The sequence below is a fragment of the Lissotriton helveticus genome, chromosome 8 (genome assembly GCF_964261635.1).
Source record: "Lissotriton helveticus chromosome 8, aLisHel1.1, whole genome shotgun sequence".
Lineage (NCBI taxonomy): Eukaryota > Metazoa > Chordata > Amphibia > Caudata > Salamandridae > Lissotriton > Lissotriton helveticus.
This window is the reverse complement of record NC_136069.1, coordinates 1,330,587,101-1,330,606,637: the sequence shown is the minus strand read 5'-3', so window position 1 is coordinate 1,330,606,637 and position 19,537 is coordinate 1,330,587,101. Positions and strand designations below refer to the sequence as shown.

The window sequence follows — 19,537 nt, the reverse complement described above, 5'->3', positions numbered from 1 at the left end:
CCGGGGTGACACCCTAGGGGTCGACGCCGACGGGGTCGTAAGGTCTACCAGCGGCGACCCGGATCCGGAACCGGATCCAGTGAGGCCTTGCGGCCTCGGGACCGAAGTCGCCGACCCCGCCGGGCCTGAAGCACCCGGCCCGCTTGGGCTCCCAGTCGGGTCCGCTGGGCCCGAAGGCACCGCGGAACCCGACGGAGGAGAGAACGACCTCATGGCCATGAGGAAGGCGTCGATCTCCTCCGGCGTCGCGTTCTGCCCAGGGACCGGCGGGTATGGAGCAGGCCTAGACGCCTGCGGCTCCAGCGGAGCCGCGTGGGCGGGGTCACCCGAACCCCCGGCCACGCCGCGCGAGCGTCAGGGGGGAGTCAGAAGAGCGATGTCGCCTCTTCAACTTCTTGTGCCTCTTACCTGAGGACTTGGAGCCCGACGAGTGGTGTTGACTCGCCGAACTGTGATAACTCCGGCCCCGCGACCGGTCCCCTCTACCTACTTCCGGACCGGGACCTCGAGCGGAGCGGGGCCGACCGCCAGAGCTCGAGGCGCTTGCGGGACTGCTTCCGCCTAGCCTTCGACGTCAAGGCCTGGCAGTCGGGGCACGATTTGTCATCGTGGTCGGGCCCCAGGCAATGTAGGCACCGGCGGTGGGGGTCGGTAACCGACAACAGCCGGCTGCAGTCGGCACAGGGCTTGAACCCGGGCATCCCTACCGGCACCGATGGAGTCGTAGACTCGAAACAGATCGAAAAAGGATCGAAAAAGCTTGGTCAAAAAGTGACTAAAGGGTACCACTTTCTCCGGACCTGCGCTTGCTAGCGCGGAAAAAAGAAGAACTGACATCAGCGCGCGAGGGCGGTGTCTAAGTACTCGGGCGACGTCATCCCGGAGCCAACGACGACTGAAGCAGAGCCGCAGACGCCTACCGACACGCAGGGGTACTGCTACGCAAAATTTTCCGGATCCAGTCTGCCGCCTGGGAATATTCTAAGGTAAGGAATCTAACACTAACCTGTTTCTTTCAGATAGCATCTTTGCCAGAGCTGCGTCTCCTGTGACTCTACAGTTTCCACCGTATCCACCTCACCTGAAGAATTGGGTCCCTGGCATTCCTGAAGGGATTGGTGTTGCTGATATCCTTGCTTTAGATAGGGGTTGAAGTCTTGGCACCTCCTCTTGCCTTCTGCTTTCAAAAGGGAGACATGGGTAGTTGGGTTTGCAGAGCGTCCATGGCCTTAGGAGTCTCTGTACCTTCCCTGATTTTCTCGTGCCACCTTGATAGCCAACCAGATGCTCACCATTTAACAGGTGCTGTTGAACATCTGATCTGAAACCAGACACAGAGTGTGGGGCCACAGTATGATGCTGGTATTTTTCTCCCTTGAGGTAGTGCCAGTGAAGTCCAGGGCAGATAGAATATTGGCAGTGACATTTTTTCCCCTCTCCAACAAGTTTCTTTTCCCGTTTACAATACGCCTCTAAAATGAGCCTGACCAAATCCTCCATCTCCTCCTAGTGGTTGTATCTAGAAAGCAGTTCAACTTAGTTGGCAGCCACTCACTTGCCTGTTGCGGCAATCTTCTTTCTCTCCTTGTCTGGAGGACGTGCATCACCTGTTGCTTGGGCAGAGGCTTTTTTTCCTGGCTGTGTACTCCACCAAGGAGTCTAATGGGACAAGCCCCCCTAATGTGCACTTGGTCGTCTGGGCGGCATTATATATTTTTTTTCTCCATCTTTGGGGTGATCACTCTAACCTGGACTGGATCTTTGAAGTTATCTGTACTGCACTTAGTCATGCTTATCACCATTGGCAAGTACTGAACAGACCGATCAGTCTTTGGGAGAGTCTCTACTAAGAAGTCTTCTCCCTCTTCAGCAACATGGAGCATAAAACTTATAGTGCTGTGCCGCCCTTTGGATAAATGCATGATACACAGGTGTCACTTGGGGTTGACTGGGGGGAGGTTTAAACAGGATCAGGGTCTAGGTTAGCATTCTCTCATGGGTCCACAGGATAAGGATCCCAAAAATCATACACAAACCTGGGTGGCAAAGGGTGTTGGTCTGGGTTATGTGGATCATAAGAGCTGCCCATATCTAAATTAACATGGTCAGAAGGAAAAAACAGCTTTTGTGACGGAGGAGCTGGTGGTGGTGATTTCGTAGGTCATGGGTGATGCTGAAGCCTAAAGGGAAAGAGCAGTGGTGGTTGACTAGCCCCTATGCTTCTTGGGGAATCGGACAAAATGCAGTTTCTCCAATATCTGCTCCTCAAAGGGGAGTCTGCACTTTTTCCCTGGCTGTGGTGAGCGAATCTTCTCTTGCAGGGCTGGATTAGCTAAGATCTTACTGTCAGAGGGATGGATGAAAATATTTTGCTCCCTAAGGTTAAGGCACCTCTGGGAGCTTGATGAAGATAAGGGATTTCCTCTACCCCAATTTTGTCAAGGGTTGTCTCAGAGCTGGGTTTGGACCAGATTTAGACTCAGAGGGTAGTTGGTCCTTGACTTTGGATCTAGCTGGCATAGATGGGTACGTATGCTTGGTGCCCCTCACTAAAAACTCCTCTATAATCGGGGTTGTGAGGTCTGTGGGCCAGCCCTCACCCAAAGATCGTGCCTCTTTTGGCTTATCTGGGCGCTCGAAAATTGAATCCCTCTGGAATGGTGCTCATCCACTGTGTGATAGTATTAGTTACTTACCTGTAAATTCTGTTCTCCATTCTTGGTATCTTTCAAATATTTACAAACTTCTATCAGTTTCCTTTTTCAGGCTGGTTGGACACTGTTGTTGAGGCCTGTGGTCATTTTGACACAGTTTACTGCTATTTAAGGCAGCAAATGATTCAAGCATGTGAATATTTGAATATATGAAAGATCCAATGCTGGAGAAACTGCATTGAAGTTAATGGAAGGAGAATCCATGTGATCACCGATGCAGCAGAGTTTTTGTCGCTGGGGTTGAATTTTATTGACTGGCACCAAACGTCCTGGAGAATTTGTCCCAGAGCTGGACCAGGAATGCCCAAGGGAGAAAAAATAAATCTGAGGCGGAATCTTTGTCCTGGTGTATTGTGGGCTAAGGGAGGAGTTACACGGTAGCTTGAGATCGCAGAAAAGTAACTTGCAAACTTCTACATTTAAAACTAGATGCCAGTTCTAGGCAGAGCATGTAAATCTATAGCAGGACATGCTACAAACATGCAATTCCTAGTCCTCCTTGTGTAGTTCTTCGTTAAGCTGTAAATAACCCACCTTCCTCCCCAACTCATAATCAGGATAGTATACTGTATAAAGCAGGGACTCTGAATCCACTTCTAAATAAATGGAAAAACCGGATAGTGCAGGGCACAAGGGGACATTATAGCTGCTGGGCACATTATGGTGCAGAGTTGCCTGACACCATTGTCCTCTTTTTATTTGGAACAACAAAGAAAAACTATTCTTTAAACGAAGAGTCAAACTTACCATAAAGCAGCTTTTTAAAAAAAAATATATATTTTTTTACTTTAGTTCTATTTTAACAATGCACAAAAAAAAGTTTGCAAATATATCTTTCAGATAGGCTATTTTAGTGCTCCACATTTTAAAACAGGAGTGTTAAGAAAAAGTATTTACAATAAAAACTCCTCTTGGATCTTGCATAGATCAAGTCTATCCACAACACATACTAGTATTCTGGAAACCGCTACTCACTAATAAAATTCAATTAAGTTATACAATAAATCCAGGTACAGTCACTGAAAACATTGCAAAACAATGTCGAAGCATGATTAGTTTGATGAAGAAATGGCAAACTAGTTTCTACTTTACGAGAAATAGAAGCAACATTCAGAATGTTTTAATGTGTATAAATTTAAACTTTTGGCAATGGTCCAAAATGGATAAGAACAAACATTTCGTGGGAAGAAAAGCAAATTGAGTTGGTACAACCTCCTATGTTTAAAGAATGAGCTGGTGTATAATTTGGCTTTGTAACCACTTATTATGGATAGCCTTTGTTACTACTCTTTTCGTTTCAGTATCATATAGGAATAAACAAACCTCTAGCATTCAAAATCTTTGATACCTACCACCTTGTATTAATTAGTACCTCAGCCTTGAGAAAACCCAATGGGGAACTGTTCAGATATAGCAAACCATGATGATACAAATGGCAAAGCAAAATGGATTAACATATAATAATGGGAGGAATTGAGATAGGTTTGAGAAATCCATATAAACAGTAATACGGTGAACAAATACTGATCAAGAAATAGGACTGTTTATTTTCTACAGACACACCAGAAGTATATATGGAAACTATTCACCAGAGTGCCCCATAAGGCTTCCAACTCAATAGGTTCATCAAAAAGGGAGGATACATTTGGCAGAACAAAGAGTTCCATATGTTTATCTGAACATTCTGTTCTGTGTTTCTGCCTTTAACACTTCTACAAACAAGCATTGGCAAAGCTGATCGGTCTCGCCTTTGAGACCTTATGGCTTTGCCAATGGTTTTTAGTGAAGCTGTACACTTAAGTATAGTCTGTGGTGCGGCTAAGCGTCACATATATACCAGCAGTTTTTCTTTTTTTGGAAGGGGGAGCAGGGGGGAAGTTTGGGGGGGGGAGATAGATTTAAGGTGTGCCTAGGTCGAGCAATGTATGTGCATGGTGTGGACTGAGTCGTTGAGTTATTCTGAGAATTTCATTCCGTACAGCCCTCTAAATCATGCACCTAGTCTTTTGAAGAGACACAGATTTATCTATCTACAGCATCCTGGGGCAAGCCTTCACAGTTGGTTATCAAAGCCTTTAGCAAGTCAAGTTGAGAAAGGAATTAGACTGATTATTGAATTGGAATGAAATAGAATATGTTATGTTATGTTATTTCCATTTTTAAAGCGCACAGCTGCCCCAGCAAAGGGGCGTCCCGGCGCTGTATCTGGAAAAGAAACACAACTCAGTCAGGGCGAGAAAAGAAACCAAGCAGAGAAACCCTAAGAACCAATGGGAAAGATGAAGGCCTTAACGGCTCTCCTAAATGCCAGTAACTCATCCAGGGCGCGAATATGGGCAGGAAGAGAGTTCCACAGCTTGGGTGCCAACACTCTAAAAGAACGACCACCTGATCTACTTCTCTTAAAACGTGGAACAACGGCCAAATTTTGCCCGAATGACCTCCGCTGCCGAGAAGGAGCATAAGGAGTAATAAGATGCTCCAGTATCTGAGGCGAAGATTGTTTCCGAATTTTAAAAGATAGCCATAAAGTCTTGAATTCAATCCTCTGAATCAAGGGTAGCCAGTGAAGCTTACGGATAGTTTCTTTGGCCGAACAAAATCTAGGAAGGCCAACCAGAGCCCTGGCAGCCGCGTTATGAACGCGCTGCAACCTGGTAATTTCCGCCATGTTAGCTCCGAGCAAAAGTGAGCTCGCATAATCGAGTCTAGATAGTATGGCAGCCTGAATTATCAGCTGTTATTAGACCTCACAATCTCTTATCCCTTCAGTCTATTACCTGCAAACATTAGGAATGTTTTAAAACATGTTCAGTTAGGATATAAAGTGCTATGGAAACTCTTTCACAAAGACCGTCTCACCCCCCTGCTCCGAGCCCCCTCCTCCAACATTGCTACAATTTGCACTATAAGTGTTGTTGGTAAAAGAAAGCATTTTTGGTGGTTCTTCTAATTGCTGTTTGAAATGTCCTTGAACACACTTCATTTATTGTTTTTGATGATATCACTGTGCATTTTGTGATACTTTAGAAAAGTCGTCTGAATGTGTCCCACCACTGTTTTCAGTGGGTCCTATCAGTTATGCTTTGTTGAAATGTGAATTACAGATGGTGATAAAGGTAATCTGTACACATGCTTCATTGATGGAGACAAGACTTTCAGCACTTGTGTGTTAACACTCCAAACTCGACTAAAAGCTGAAAAATGAGCCACAGGTATTTGAGGAAATTATATTTAAATTCCAGTATAATGCTTTTTTTGAGACCCGAGTAGAAACAGCACTTGTGAAAAGAACACTACTGACAAGGGTTCATGTGTAAATTACATTTTGCAATTGGCTTGCGCCAGTGGTGCTGGAACACTTTTCAGAGTGAGAATGCGGCTATTAACGAACATCCATACTCACTTGAAAGAACATTCCAAATTCTTCTGCTCTGCTTGTCTTTCACTAGCACCTACACCATGCATACACAAAAGCAGAGCAGGAGTCTGTGCCTTCCGGTACTCGGCCCCTAAAGTTTGGAACAACCTCCCACAACACATCAGAGCCTCCTCCTCTCTTCTTGGCTTCCGCAAGCAGCTGAAGACCTGGCTTTTCAAGTAAGCCCTACAGGGCTGACCTATCACACCAGCTACAGCGCACTGGATACCCTCAAGGTTGATTAGAACGCTATGAAAACACCAACATTAGATAACACAACTGAAGTCATAGGGATTGTGAATACTCCAGGCATCACAAAAAGAACATGTGTGGAAAATGTATTTAGCAGGAAAATGGCATGGCTGTAGAATGTAGCTGGTGATACATTTTGGAGCAGTGCGAACACACTGTCACAAATATATTACTAAAGGATAATGTGGTAATGCACTGTAGCACAAGTTCCTACTCTGTAAGAGACATTAGTTAGTATTAGATTCCTTACCTTATAATATCCCCAGGCGTCAGACTGGATCTGGAAACTTTTGCGTAGCAGTACCCTTGCGCGTCTGTAGGCGTCGTCTGCGGCTCCGCGTCCGTCGTCAGCGTCGTGGGCGCCGTGATGACGTCGTCGGAGTACTTAGACGCCGCCTCCGCGTGCTGACGTCAGTTTTTAGACACAGCTTTTCCGTGCCAGAAACGCAGAGCCATGTCAAAAAACCAACACTGGTGCCATTGAAACTAGGGCCCTGAAAGGGGTAAACCCTAACCCTAGATATCGGTTCGCAGAACGGGGAGGATGGGTGGGTCGGTAAGGAATCGAATACTAACTAATGTCTCTTACAGATATATCGTTACACAAGTAGTAACTTGTGCATCTGAAAGAGACACGTTAGTATTAGATTCCTTGCCTTAGAATAGATACCCCAGCAATACCAACCCCGGTGGTGGGTCTGCAAACCAATATTCACACCAGAAAGTCCTGGCGGACAGAACGGCCAAAGAAGCCATCCCTCCGACTTGGCTGTCCAGGCAGTAGTGTCTTGCAAACGTGTGCAGCGATGCCCACGTAGCTGCCTGACAGATGTCTTGTAAGGGCACTCCCCGGCCCAGGGCAGTTGTAGTCGCCGTGGCTCGGGTAGAGTGAGCCCGCAATCCAACGGGGGGCTCCTTTTTAGCCAAGGAGTAGCATGCCTGGATACACAAGATGATCCACCGGGAGATGGTCCTCTTGTGCACCGCTTTCCCCTTCTTCGCGCCCACGTACCAACAAAGAGTTGGTCATCCACCCGGAACTGGCGTGTGCGATCCAAGTAAAACGGGAGCGCACGTTTTGGGTCCAGACGGTGGAGCCGCTCTTCCTCTTTAGAGGGATGCGGTGGGGGGAAGAAGGTTGGCAAGGTGATAGACTGCCCGATGTGGAAGGCCGTGACAACCTTGGGCAGGAAAGATGGCTTAGTACGCAACACCACTTTGTCCGGATGGACAGAAAGGAAAGGTGGAGTACAAGAAAGGGCCTGGAGCTCACTCACTCTCCTGGCAGAGGTGATGGCAACCAGGAAAGCAGTCTTCAGAGTTAGAAGGCGTAGAGGACAGTTGTGAAGTGGCTCAAAGGGAGCGCACATCAGAAATGTAAGAACCAGGTTCAAGTCCCACTGAGGCATCACAAACGGAACAGGAGGAAACGTGTGTGTGATGCCCTTAAGAAATCTATTTACAATAGGGGACTTGAACAAAGAAGGTTGATCAGGCAGCCTCAGAAAGGCTGAAAGGGCAGAAAGGTAGCCCTTGATAGTGCCCAGAGCAGAGCCCTGCTGGGCAAGAGAAAGAAGGAAGAGAAAGAGGGGCAGCAAGAGGATCCACAGCCTTTGCTGTGCACCATGCCACAAATCTGTTCCACCTGCAGGCGTATACCGACTTTGTGGAGGGACGCCTGGCTGCCAGAATGACGTTACAGACTTCAGGAGGCAAGTCAAATGGCCTCAACTGTCGCCGCTCAATCTCCAAGCATGGAGGTGGAGACTGGACAGGTTCGGGCGGAGGACCGTCCCCTGCTGCTGCGACAGAAGGTCCTCCTGAAGAGGCAGACGAACCGGGGGATCGACTGACATACTGAGTAGCTCTTCGTGCCCAGTCCGGAGCCACAAGGATGACTTGGGCCCGGTCGCGCCTGATCTTCCTCAGCACTCTGGACAGAAGTGGTATAGGCGGAAAGGCGTACAGTAGACCGCAGCTCCACTCGCAACGAAAAGCGTCTCCGAGCGAGTGCCGCCTTGGAAATACCAACGCGCAGAACTGATGACATTGCGCGTTCTCTTCGGTGGCGAATAGATCTAACCAAGGCTCTCCCCATTGCTGAAAGAGGCCTTGCGCCACGTCCGAGTTCAGACGCCATTCGTGATCCATCATGCACCGACGGCTGAGCTCGTCCGCCCTGGCGTTCAGAGAACCTACCAGGTGTTGAGCCACCAGGGTCACGCCCTGGCGTTCCAGCCATTGCCAGAGGCGCAGAGCCTCCTGGCAAAGGGTCCACGACCCCACCCCGCCCTGTTTGTTGCAGTACCACATGGCGGTAGTGTTGTCCGTGAACACCTGCACTACACTCCCCCGGACAGAGGGGAGGAATGCCTTCAGTGCTAGACGAATCGCCCATAACTCCAACAGGTTGATGTGGAGCCGGGCCTCCGCCGGAGACCAGAGGCCTCTGATCTCCGCCTCTCCCATGTGACCTCCCCAGCCCTGGAGGGACGCATCCATCACAACTACGTGCTCCGGTTGGGGAAGGGAGAGGGATCTGCCGCTGACCCAATCGCAGTCCGTGAGCCACCACTGCAGCTGTCTCGCAGTGCCCTCCGAGATCAGGACGTGGTCGGATAGGTTGCCCTGATGCTGGGCCCACTGAAACTTCAGGTGCCACTGCAGAGCCCGCATCCGCCACCTGGCGTGATGCACCAGCAGGATGCAGGAGGCCATCAGCCCCAGAAGCCGCAGCGTCAACCTGACCGAGACCCGGGATAACGGCTGAAAGATGGGAATCAGAGCCTGAATATCGCGGACCCGCTGCTCTGGTGGATAAACCCGAAACTGCGCCGAGTCGAGAACCGCTCCGATGAAAAGGAGCTTCTGAGAGGGGCACAGGTGTGACTTCGGCACATTGATCGAGAACCCCAGCCGATGCAGGAGATCTGCCGTAGTCTGGAGGTGGCTGACGACTGTCCGGGGCGAGCCCGCCTTCAACAACCAGTCGTCGAGGTAGGGGAAGACTGAAACCCCTAACCTGCGCAGATGAGCTGCGACCACCGCCATCACCTTTGTGAACACCCGTGGGGCGCTGGTAAGGCCGAAGGGGAGCACGGTATACTGAAAGTGCTCGTGGCCAACCGTGAACCGCAGGTAGCGCCGGTGGGCCGGCAGGACGGGGATGTGGAAATAAGCGTCCTTTAAGTCCAACGCTACCATCCAGTCTCCAGGGTCCAGGGCAGCTAGGACCTGAGCCAGTGTCAGCATCTTGAACTTCTCCTTCCGGAGGAAGCCGTTGACGTTCCGTAGGTCCAAGATAGGGCCCCCATTGCCCTTCTTGGGTACCAGAAAGTAGTGGGAGTAGCAACCACACCTTACTTCTGGCCCAGGAATGCGCTCGATGGCCCCCTTGGCCAAGAGGGCCGTAACTTCCTCCTGCAGAAGTCGCAAATGATCCCCCGATACACGGTGGTTCTGCGGTGGCATGGCTGGAGGAGTCGCCTCGAAGGGGAGGGAGTAGCCCCTTCGGATGATCTGCAGCACCCACCTGTCCGAAGTGACGGTGCGCCAGTGGAGGAGGTGATGGCGAACCCTGCCCCCCACTGGCGTCACATGGGCCTGAAAGCACGGACTAGGAGAGTTTTGAGGCGTATGCTGCGGGGGAAGGTGTGGACTGACCTCGCCGTTGTCCCCGACCGCCGGGATGACGGTTCCCACGGCCGCCACCGCGTTGGGTATTACCCTGTGGAGCGTGGCTGGCAGCACGTGTGGGTACACCCCTTCCGTGGCCACGAAAGGAATGAAAGGCAGCCGATTGCTGGCGCGGGGCCGAGAGGCCCAAGGAATTGGCCGTAGCCCTGGAGTCCTTAAAGCGCTCGAGCGCATGGTCTGCCTTGTCGCCAAAGAGGCGACGGTCATCGAACGGCATGTCCATCAAGGTGTTCTGGACATCGGCCGAAAAGTTGGCGGACCTTAACCAGGCGTGGCGTCTGACCACCACCGTCGTTGCCATCGCTCTACCCAGTGAGTCGGTGGTATCCAGCCCACACCGTATGGAATATTTGGCTGCATCCCGGCCCTCCACAAGGGCTTGGCCGAGTTTGGCCCGTACCTCCAACGGACATTCTGGCAGCACTTCCGCGACCGTATCCCACAGAGAGTGGGTGTAGTGGCCCAAGAGGCATGCGGTGTTGGAAGACCGCAGTCCCAGACTTAGGGACGAGAAGATCTTTTTGCCGAACTGCTCGTACCTCTTGGATTCCCTGTACGGAGGTGCCGACGGGAATGCGGTCTGGGAATTAGAGGCCTGGATGACCAGGCTCTCGGGGGTAGGGTGGGTGGACAGGAAACATGGGTCGCCCGGGGCGGGGCGGTGGCGTCAGGCCACGTTCCTATCTAAAAGCGAACCCGTAGCGGGCTTGGACCAAGTGCCCAGAAGAATGTCGGTCAAGGCCTCATTAAAGGGCAGCAGAGGCTCGGCCGAGCTTGACTGCTGTTTAAGGACCTCAGTGAGGAGATTAGTCCTCACAGCCGTGACGGGGAGCTCAAGGCCCAAGACCTTGGCAGCCCTCATCAACACCACACTGTAGGTAGCCCCCTCCTCCGAAGCCACGGTAGGAGGGGAGACAAAACCAGTGTCTGGAGAGGTGTCCAGGCCACTGGCCTCCCCACGGTCTCCTGCCCAGTCCTCATGAGACTGACACTCTCTGGTCAGAGGGTCCTCAGACCCCTCCCAATCCTCTTCATCGCCCATCTCCTGAAACTCAGGGTTCTCAACTAATGGGGCCTGTTCATAGAAGTGAAACTCCCCAAACGACGTCTGGAGCGGCGCCCATCGGGGCCGTCCCGACGCCGGAACAGGAATGAAGGGGGCATCGGGGACGGCGCCTGGAGGCGACACCTGATGGTCCGACGCCGGGGAGGTCGTAAGGTCCACCGGCGACGATCCAGATCCCGAAGAGGGTCTAGCGGCGTCGGGCCCGAAGGCGCCGTCGGGAGAGCGGGAACCTGCGGCGCCGGGCCCGAAGGCGTCGGGCCGAAGCACCCGACGGCGTCGGGGCCGAAACCCCCGACCCGCTAGGGGTCCCAGACGGGTCCGCTGGGCCCGAAGGCGCCGCGGAGCCCGTCGGAGGAGAGAGTTTCCTCATGGCCATGAGGAAGCGCTCGATCTCCTCCGGCGTCGCGTTGAGCCCAGGGACCGTAGGGTGTGGAGCTGAACGCGGCGCCCGCGACTCCGACGGAGCCGCGTGGGCGGTGTCACCCGAACCCCAGGCCGCATCACGCGAGCGTCGAGGGGAGTCCGCAGAGCGAGGACGCCTCTTGGACTTCTTGTGCTTCTTACCGGACGACGACTTCGGCCCGGAGGAGTGCGGCCTACTCCCGGAGCTGTGGTGGCTCCGAGCCCGCGACCTGTCCCTCGACCTCCCGTGGGACCGAGACCTCTCGCGGCGCGGGACCGACTGCCGGAGTTAGAGTCGACTGCGGGACCGCTCCTGCCTGGCTTTCGAAGAGAGGGCCCGGCAGTCGGAGCAGGCCTTGTCGTCATGATCGACGCCCAGACAAGTTAAACACAGGTGGTGAGGATCCATCACCGACATCAGGCGGTGGCAATCCTTGCAGTGCTTAAAGCCGGGCATCCCTACGGCACCAATCGGAGTCGAAAGACTTCGAAAAATGATCAAAAATCGATCAAAAAGTTAGTAAAAAATTGACTAGGGTTACTGCTTTTTCCAGATCTGCGCTTACTGGCGCGGAAAAAAGAAGAACGGACGTCAGCACGCGGAGGCGGCGTCTAAGTACTCCGACGACGTCATCATGGCGCCCACGACGGCCGCAGAGCCGCAGATGACGCCTACCGACGCGCAAGGGTACTGCTACGCAAAAGTTTCCGGATCCAGTCTGACGCCTGGGGATATTCTAAGGTAAGGAATCTAATACTAACGTGTCTCTTTCAGATATTTACAGACAACACATCTTCCTTGAAGATGACCATAAATTTGCACAGACATACAATATTACTGATGAAACAATGTAGCGCACAATGTGGGGAAAACAGGAGTCAGCGAATATTTCATTTGTCCATCTCCAAGTGTATTGATTAGTTTTGTTCCTATTAAAACCTTAATTTATACCTCACTCTAAAATCACACAAAAAGTGCTTCATGTGAGCTTACCCAGCTGCTGACATTTGGAATTCTTAGTACAGGTATTTAGAGCCGAAAATTAATTCTTCAGAGAAGAGAGCTGCTTGACACAGGAATATTGACAGTGGATAGAAACTTGTAGTGGCCTGCCATGAATGGTGGGTTAAATATTAAAATCATCCGCCCCAAAAGTGTAGCAAAACACACAGGGTGTAGAAAGCCTTTTTAAAGAAATATAGTAGGTTTACTACAATGTGCAACAGCTGCTCTGTAAACTAGCAAACAAGGGAGATGGCTCAAAAAAAGCACTGTCATGGAGTGCTTCCCGAAATAAATAATTAAAAACACACGCACACGCGCACACACACGCCTAAAACAACAAACAAATAATGCTAGCAAATAGAAAGCAAGCAAATGTGAGTTACAAAAATAAAACCAATCGTAAGCAATTGGAAGAATGCATTCCTAGGTAAGCTTTCATTATGTCCTCAATATGTCTTTGCAACCAGACAGCTTATTGTTTGGTAGGATTTGACCTAAAAATTATGCTGGTTAACCAATCACTTGTGGTGATTGCAGACAATATGCATTACACATAATTCCAGTTTTGCTTCTTTGCAGTGAGATTCTTAAAGTGTATTCACAGTGAAACATACTTAATTGTGCAAAGCATTTTTGTAGGATTGTGGACCACCTGGGCAACAATATAATAAATGCATTTAGCTCCAAGACCTTCCGAAAATAATTTTCTCTAGTACATACATTGTACTGTACCTGTTAGTGGACCAACATTCCAAGCAATATTATTGCACCAGCCAATTGATTGTACCCAATGAACCGTTCCCGCATTTATCCATACTAAATCACCAGGGCGTTGAATAAATCTGTAAACTGGGACATTCGCTTCATAGAGATCTTCCAGGTTGGGCCACCAAGACCCTAGTAAGAAGTTGATATTATTTCTAAAACAGAATGAAAAAAGATGGCCTTAAATATCATTACAACGCAAGCTAAAAGGACCTAAAATTATATCACAGTCTATTTACCATATTACAGAGAACAGATCACACACACATATATATATATATATATATATATATATATATACACATACATACACACACACACACAAAGACACACACACACACAAGTAAACACAGACAAATAAAATTTAAAGTCACATTCATATATCACGGTAATGCCAAGAGTGAATATTTCACCACTTGTACTAACTTTATGGGATAAATTAAGCAAGAAAACTGTTTTATGTCTTCTCGAATAATTTCCGATCACGACCAGTAGAACACTCTGAGGCTGAATACACACAGAAGTGAAACTTGAAGTTATTTCCTTATCTATTCAGATAAAGAAAAACTAGATTAGAATGCGACTTCCGGGCCTGCTTGGTTGAAACCACTAACTGACCTTTTTTCTGTAAAGCCCTGTGTGGCACTACAAGAGGATGTTTGTAGTGAAAAAATGTGCGGTCATCAACACACTAGTAAAGGTATACCAATAGATCATAGGTCTAATACACTTTACTCGCAGTGCCCCAAGAAGTGAACTGAGCTACTCTCAAACCGGTGAGTCAAGTCTCCTGAGCAGGAGCGGATAACACAGAATTATAAAAATTCTTCATATCCTCTCCAATGGGCTTGAAGAAGTTATGACTAGATACAAAGAAGAAAATAGCATTACCTACTTTTTGTGTGTACAGTGCCATAATTATCCTCAAGTGACTTGGTCAAAAGGAGAAATAAATGCACCGTATAAATAACAAATATGTAAAATGAAAAAGCACTGGGATATGATGCTCAGTGGCATGAACCTTTTACCAAGCCCAAATGGTATGGCTTTTCATACCACTGAAGCTCTAACACTATGCATATCGAGCCCTGAATAAAAATGCAAAAATAACTGCTGATCTTGATGGTTACTGGTAATTAAACAGTGGCAGTCTCAATGACCAGAGGATTGTGACTCTAAAGGCTAATATGAGGTCGATCATGGATTGAATGAAATTATGTAGGGCTATTTTACCTGATAAATTTACTTGTGGCAATTGCTAGAGATTACTGATGAAGGGGAAGTGTCCTGAATTAAGCTATATAGAAGACCGAAATAATTCCTCAATATCTGAAGGGACCATTGCTGATGCAAGTCCACAAAAAAGGCCTACGAATTACAAAAGAAATTAAAGGCTGCTGACTATGTTTAGTTCTGGCACCAATATTTTCGCTAAGCTAAATATGGAACGTCATGACAAGTGAGTTTTTATATCCAGTTGTATACTGGCACCCAAACGGCAACTAGTCCCAGTGCTATTACAATAGCAAACCATACTAATTCTGCCTCCTTATACTGCATATGTAACTATCAAAGGTGCACCTTTTGATAAACAAGTACCTATTTTGTTTTTAAAGTTCCCTGTAATGGTATAAGGCAGCAGACTACCAGTGCTGCCAGATTTAGAGTTGAGTGTGCCCAGACCTAAACAGTAATTAAGCAACAGAACCTCTTGTGTGTTTTATGGAGTCCACCTTTTCCAAACATGTTAGGAATAAGCTGCAGGATGATTTTTTTCAATAGCTAGTCCACAACTTGGTTGAACTTCAAGGGGTGATGGGTTCTTGCAAATCACCTTGCTCTGTAAGCATATAAAGTTTACTCAGTCCGGGGTTTAGGGTAGCAGAGCAATACTAGTGTCCCAGGCTTACATTGCCTTCAACTCCCAGTACAGAAAGGCACACAGTAATTGAGCAACTGTACTCCCTCCCTTAAGAGTCCACCTACAGGAGAATAAAGGAGTTGGTGGATGCAGTAGGAGAGTTAAATTATGTGGGGGTAGAGGATGATGTAGACTTCGCAGGAACACTTCAAGAGTATTCTATGTAATGGCATAATGCCAACTTGGGAATTTCACTTGCTAGAAAGCATACAGTTCAGACTGGAAGTCCAGTTGAAGACCTCGAGTAAACCTAGGCAGAGAGGCGAGATGCCCCCAGACAGCATGGTACTCCCCCATTCTACGAACCAAAAAACAGCTCTGTAAAAACCTGGAACAACAATGGCGCAACTCCCATGATGTATAGGACAAAAAGATATATAAGATCGCTCTGGCTCAATAACATAAAAATTTTAAAAGTGCACGCAGAACCCATATTGCGATGCAACTCGATCAGGCAGGGATTTACCCTAAAGTGCTATATCAAATACTCAAATCCTTCACCAACCCAAAGGGTTGTAACAACGAGGCAGTTCCCTCACAAGCATTTTGCGACAAAATAGCTACACATTTCACACAGAAAATGTACCTGATCTATGACAAAATCACCTCCGCTGGGAACCATCAACATGATTCTACCCTCTGCGACCCTCACGCCATATCCAATGTGCAGACACTAGAAAACTTTCCTGCTCTTGCCGTTAGCGACATAGTATCACTACTGAAAACAATTAAATCAGGTTCGCCTCTGGATGTTTTTCCAGCTAAGACCACCACATCGCTCTCCAACAGCTATCCCACCCCACCTGCTCCATTCTTAATCTTTCAATGAGAGAGGGCCATCTTCCCATCGAATGGAAAGCAGTGCAAATAATCCCCGTCCAGAAGAATAACAAGGCCCCAGTGGAGGATTTATCAAACTATCGCCCAATTTCTCTGCTACCTCTCCTGAGCAAGATACTGGAAAAACACACCAATAAACATCTATCTGACCATATTGAAGCTACAGGCTGCCTAGATCCATCTCAGTCGGGATTTAGGCCCAGGCACAGCACTGAGTCAGCTTTGATTGCTGTGACCAACAATATCAGGCAGTCCCTGGACACGGACAAGCAGTACTACTGGTGCTGCTCGTCAGCCGCCTTCGACATGGTCTCTCACCAGATTCTGCTCAGGAGACTCAGAGAATTTGGAATCCATGGGGCTAGCCTACCAATGGATGTTGAGTTTTCTCGCTCCGAACTTAGACAATCAACTTAGACAATCAACTTAGACAATCAACGTAGACAATCAACGTAGACCCCTTCCGCTCTGAGACCATGTGACTGTCTAAGGGAGTACCCCAGGGCTCATGTCTTAGCCCCACTCTGTTCAACATTTAAGTCGCTCCCTTATTTAACGGGATTACCCAGAAATTGGGGTTTTACACCAATCTTGTATGCTGATGACACCCAGCTACTATTCACCTTTGACAAACAGAATCCTAACGTGCAGCCCACCTTCGTGAACGGTATGATAACTATAGCCAGCTGGATGAGGAACAACTTCCTCCAGCTCAATGCGGGGGAAACAGATCATGCTGTTTGGAGATGCCCCTTTGTTGAAGTCCCCAAGTTGGTGGCCTGAAGAGCTCGGTGCCGATCGGCCCCCAAGACAGTGGTCAAAAACCTTGGCATACACCTGGATCAGAAATTGACAATGAAGGAGCACGCTGCAACCACTGCAGGCTCCTGTTTTCATGTGCTAAGCCTTCTACGGCAGGTATTTCCCTTCCTTTCTTCAACCACTTAGAAAACCCTCATCCAGGCATTGGTGTTGAGCCGCCTGGGCTACTGTAACGCCATTCTGATCTCAGCTAATGAGTCATTACTGAACAGATTACAGGTAGTTCAAAACACTGCGGCTCGCCTAGTCTTGAGTGCTCTCCCCCCCCAGAACAGCCTCCCTCCTGCTGTTACAACTTCATTGGCTTCCGGTGCGTAAACGGATACAATTCAAGATATGCTGCATAGAGCATAAAACCCTGAACGGCAAAGGTCCGAGCTACCTGGTAGAAAAATTAATCCAATACCTGCCTCCCAGGTCCCTACGCTCCGGTACTAAATCTCTTCTTCTTGTACCACGGTGCAAAAAGACATGCCTAGGGGGCACAGCGTTCTTTCACTTCGCTCCCTTTTAGTGGAACCAACTCCCTATCCACCTGCAGCAATGCCTCGATCACCTTCAATTCAGAAGGCTTCTTAAAACTATACTGTTTTAATGTTGTATCTGTTCGACCTACTACAGCTTTTCCTCAGTGCAGAGATACCCTTTCAGGGACGATTCAGGCGCTTTATAAATCAATAAATATCAAACATCAAGGTGCATGAGTGAAAAATAGTCTACTTCCCTGTGCTTGTTGGTAAATTCCTGGAACTCTATTACAACTTGTGGCTCAAATAAGTTCAACCAGTAGGGCAGGATAATTTAACTAGCAATATGCAATGGAGTCACTATTAAAACAATCACTTACCAACCGACGAGCTCCCAATGAATTTGCAGAATAGGGTGCTGGCCAAATACCAAGATCAGGGCAGAACAGCGCATCCAATTTTATACCTACCTTTCAGCAGAAGCTTCTGGCCATCACTATGTAAGGCATTTTACTATATTAAACCGATCTAATTCCCCCGTCAGGTTCTGAACAACTCATTTGCAACTGGGTCGTGGGTGCATGGCTGAATAGTTTTTGGTTGTCAACAGGCCAATCTAGCCAATGGTGGGTGAGGTGTGTGAATTTTGAAGAAATACTTTAAACATGTTACAGCAGCATCACAACATACAAGCATTAGTTCTTTAAGAAAAATGTAAAGAAATAGGTGCAATTGAACATAGTGATACCCATCCTTTTAATTAGGAGTTAACTATATTCGTGCAAAGTGCAAGTTTTTTATTGCTCATCACAATTCAAGACCGTTGTAAGTTATTGCTATTTGAGAACAGAATGAATTCCATATCCCAGTTCCTGCCAGTAGACATTCTAAGGAAACGATGGACAGGAGTGGAGTTATCCTAGATTGTAGACCTATAGTTTGTTGGCATGTCTGGGGTTTGTGACGAGGAAGAGAGGTCCAGAACCACTTGCTGGGGTTGAAAATTAGAGGCAGGTGAAAGAAGAGGGTGGACATTTTGATAAAGTAGCTGTCTCACTGTAGCATTCTTGATTATCTACATTTTCCATATCAAGAGGAGGGATGCTAAGGTCTACATCACTTGCATGATCTAGCTGAGAGCAGGGGCAGCTCCTCCACGTGGATGGAGGAGCGTCGCCCCACTGCTTTCTCGCAGTGAGATAAGCAGAAACATGAAATGTTATTTTAAATAAGATTTTATGTTTCTGCTTCTCGCACTGCGAGAAAGGACAAGGCAGGGTTTGCTTTGGTTGTTTCTGTTCCAGGCAATGCCTAGTAGGAGTGGCTTGCCCACAGTTGTGGGCACTGACTGACTGTTTAGTCGGGCCCCAGGGCTGACCAAACCAGTCATGCACACTCTGCATTTTCTCTATGTAGGCTGCATGCGCCTCCCCATAGAGGCCTGTGGTCCTAGCCAACCACAACGCTGCCATTGTGATTGGCTTAGGGGAGGAGAGGGAGGCTGCCTGCTTCCTGCAGAAGCAGAGAGAGGAGACACAACTCGGAACCGAAGGCTAAAGTAAGTTTACATTTTTAATTAACGTAGGTTTGTAGGCTGCAGCAGGGGAAGGGGTAGGGTGGACTGGCCCGCCGGCTCCCAGACCTGCAAGGTAGCTGGGTCCCACGTCTGCGGCCACGCAGAGGCTGGGCCGCTTGCGTGAACCGGTGGCTAGACTGGGCTGGACGTGGTTGGGTGCCCCTTCCATAGCCACGACAGGAACAAAAAACAGACTGACTTGGGCGAGAAGGCTCAGTGAGGCCCAAAAATCTGTCTGTAGCCCTAGAGGCTTTAAAGTGATCCAGTGCAGAGACTGCTTTGACGCCAAAAAGACGACGGCCATCAAATGGCATGTCCATCAAGGTTGACTGGATATCCCCCGAAAAGCCATGTGTCCTAAATCAGGCATAGTGCCTAAGGGCTACCGACGTGGCAATCGTTTTGCCCAGTGAGTCGGTGGTATCCAGTTCACATCTGATGGCAAATTTGGCGCCGTCTCTCCCATCCGCCACTGCCTTGGAGAGAACGGCCCGGGCACTGAGGCAGCACATGCGCAACCGTATCACAAATGGTATGGGAGTAGTGGCCCCGGAGGCCCGTGGAATTCACCGCCGCAGTGCCAAACTGG

The 19,537-nt window shown here is 48.7% G+C and overlaps 1 protein-coding gene across 2 annotated transcripts in view; it reads right to left on the bottom strand.

Annotated features, from left to right (window-relative positions):
• Positions 1 to 19,537, bottom strand: part of KDM6A (lysine demethylase 6A) — a 1,083,812-nt gene that overhangs the window by 132,036 nt on the left and 932,239 nt on the right. For both annotated transcript variants that reach the window (XM_078658310.1, XM_078658311.1), the window contains one exon: positions 13,290 to 13,477. In XM_078658310.1, coding sequence (XP_078514436.1) covers positions 13,290 to 13,477 — 188 coding nt within the window. The remainder of the gene's footprint in view (positions 1 to 13,289; positions 13,478 to 19,537) is intronic.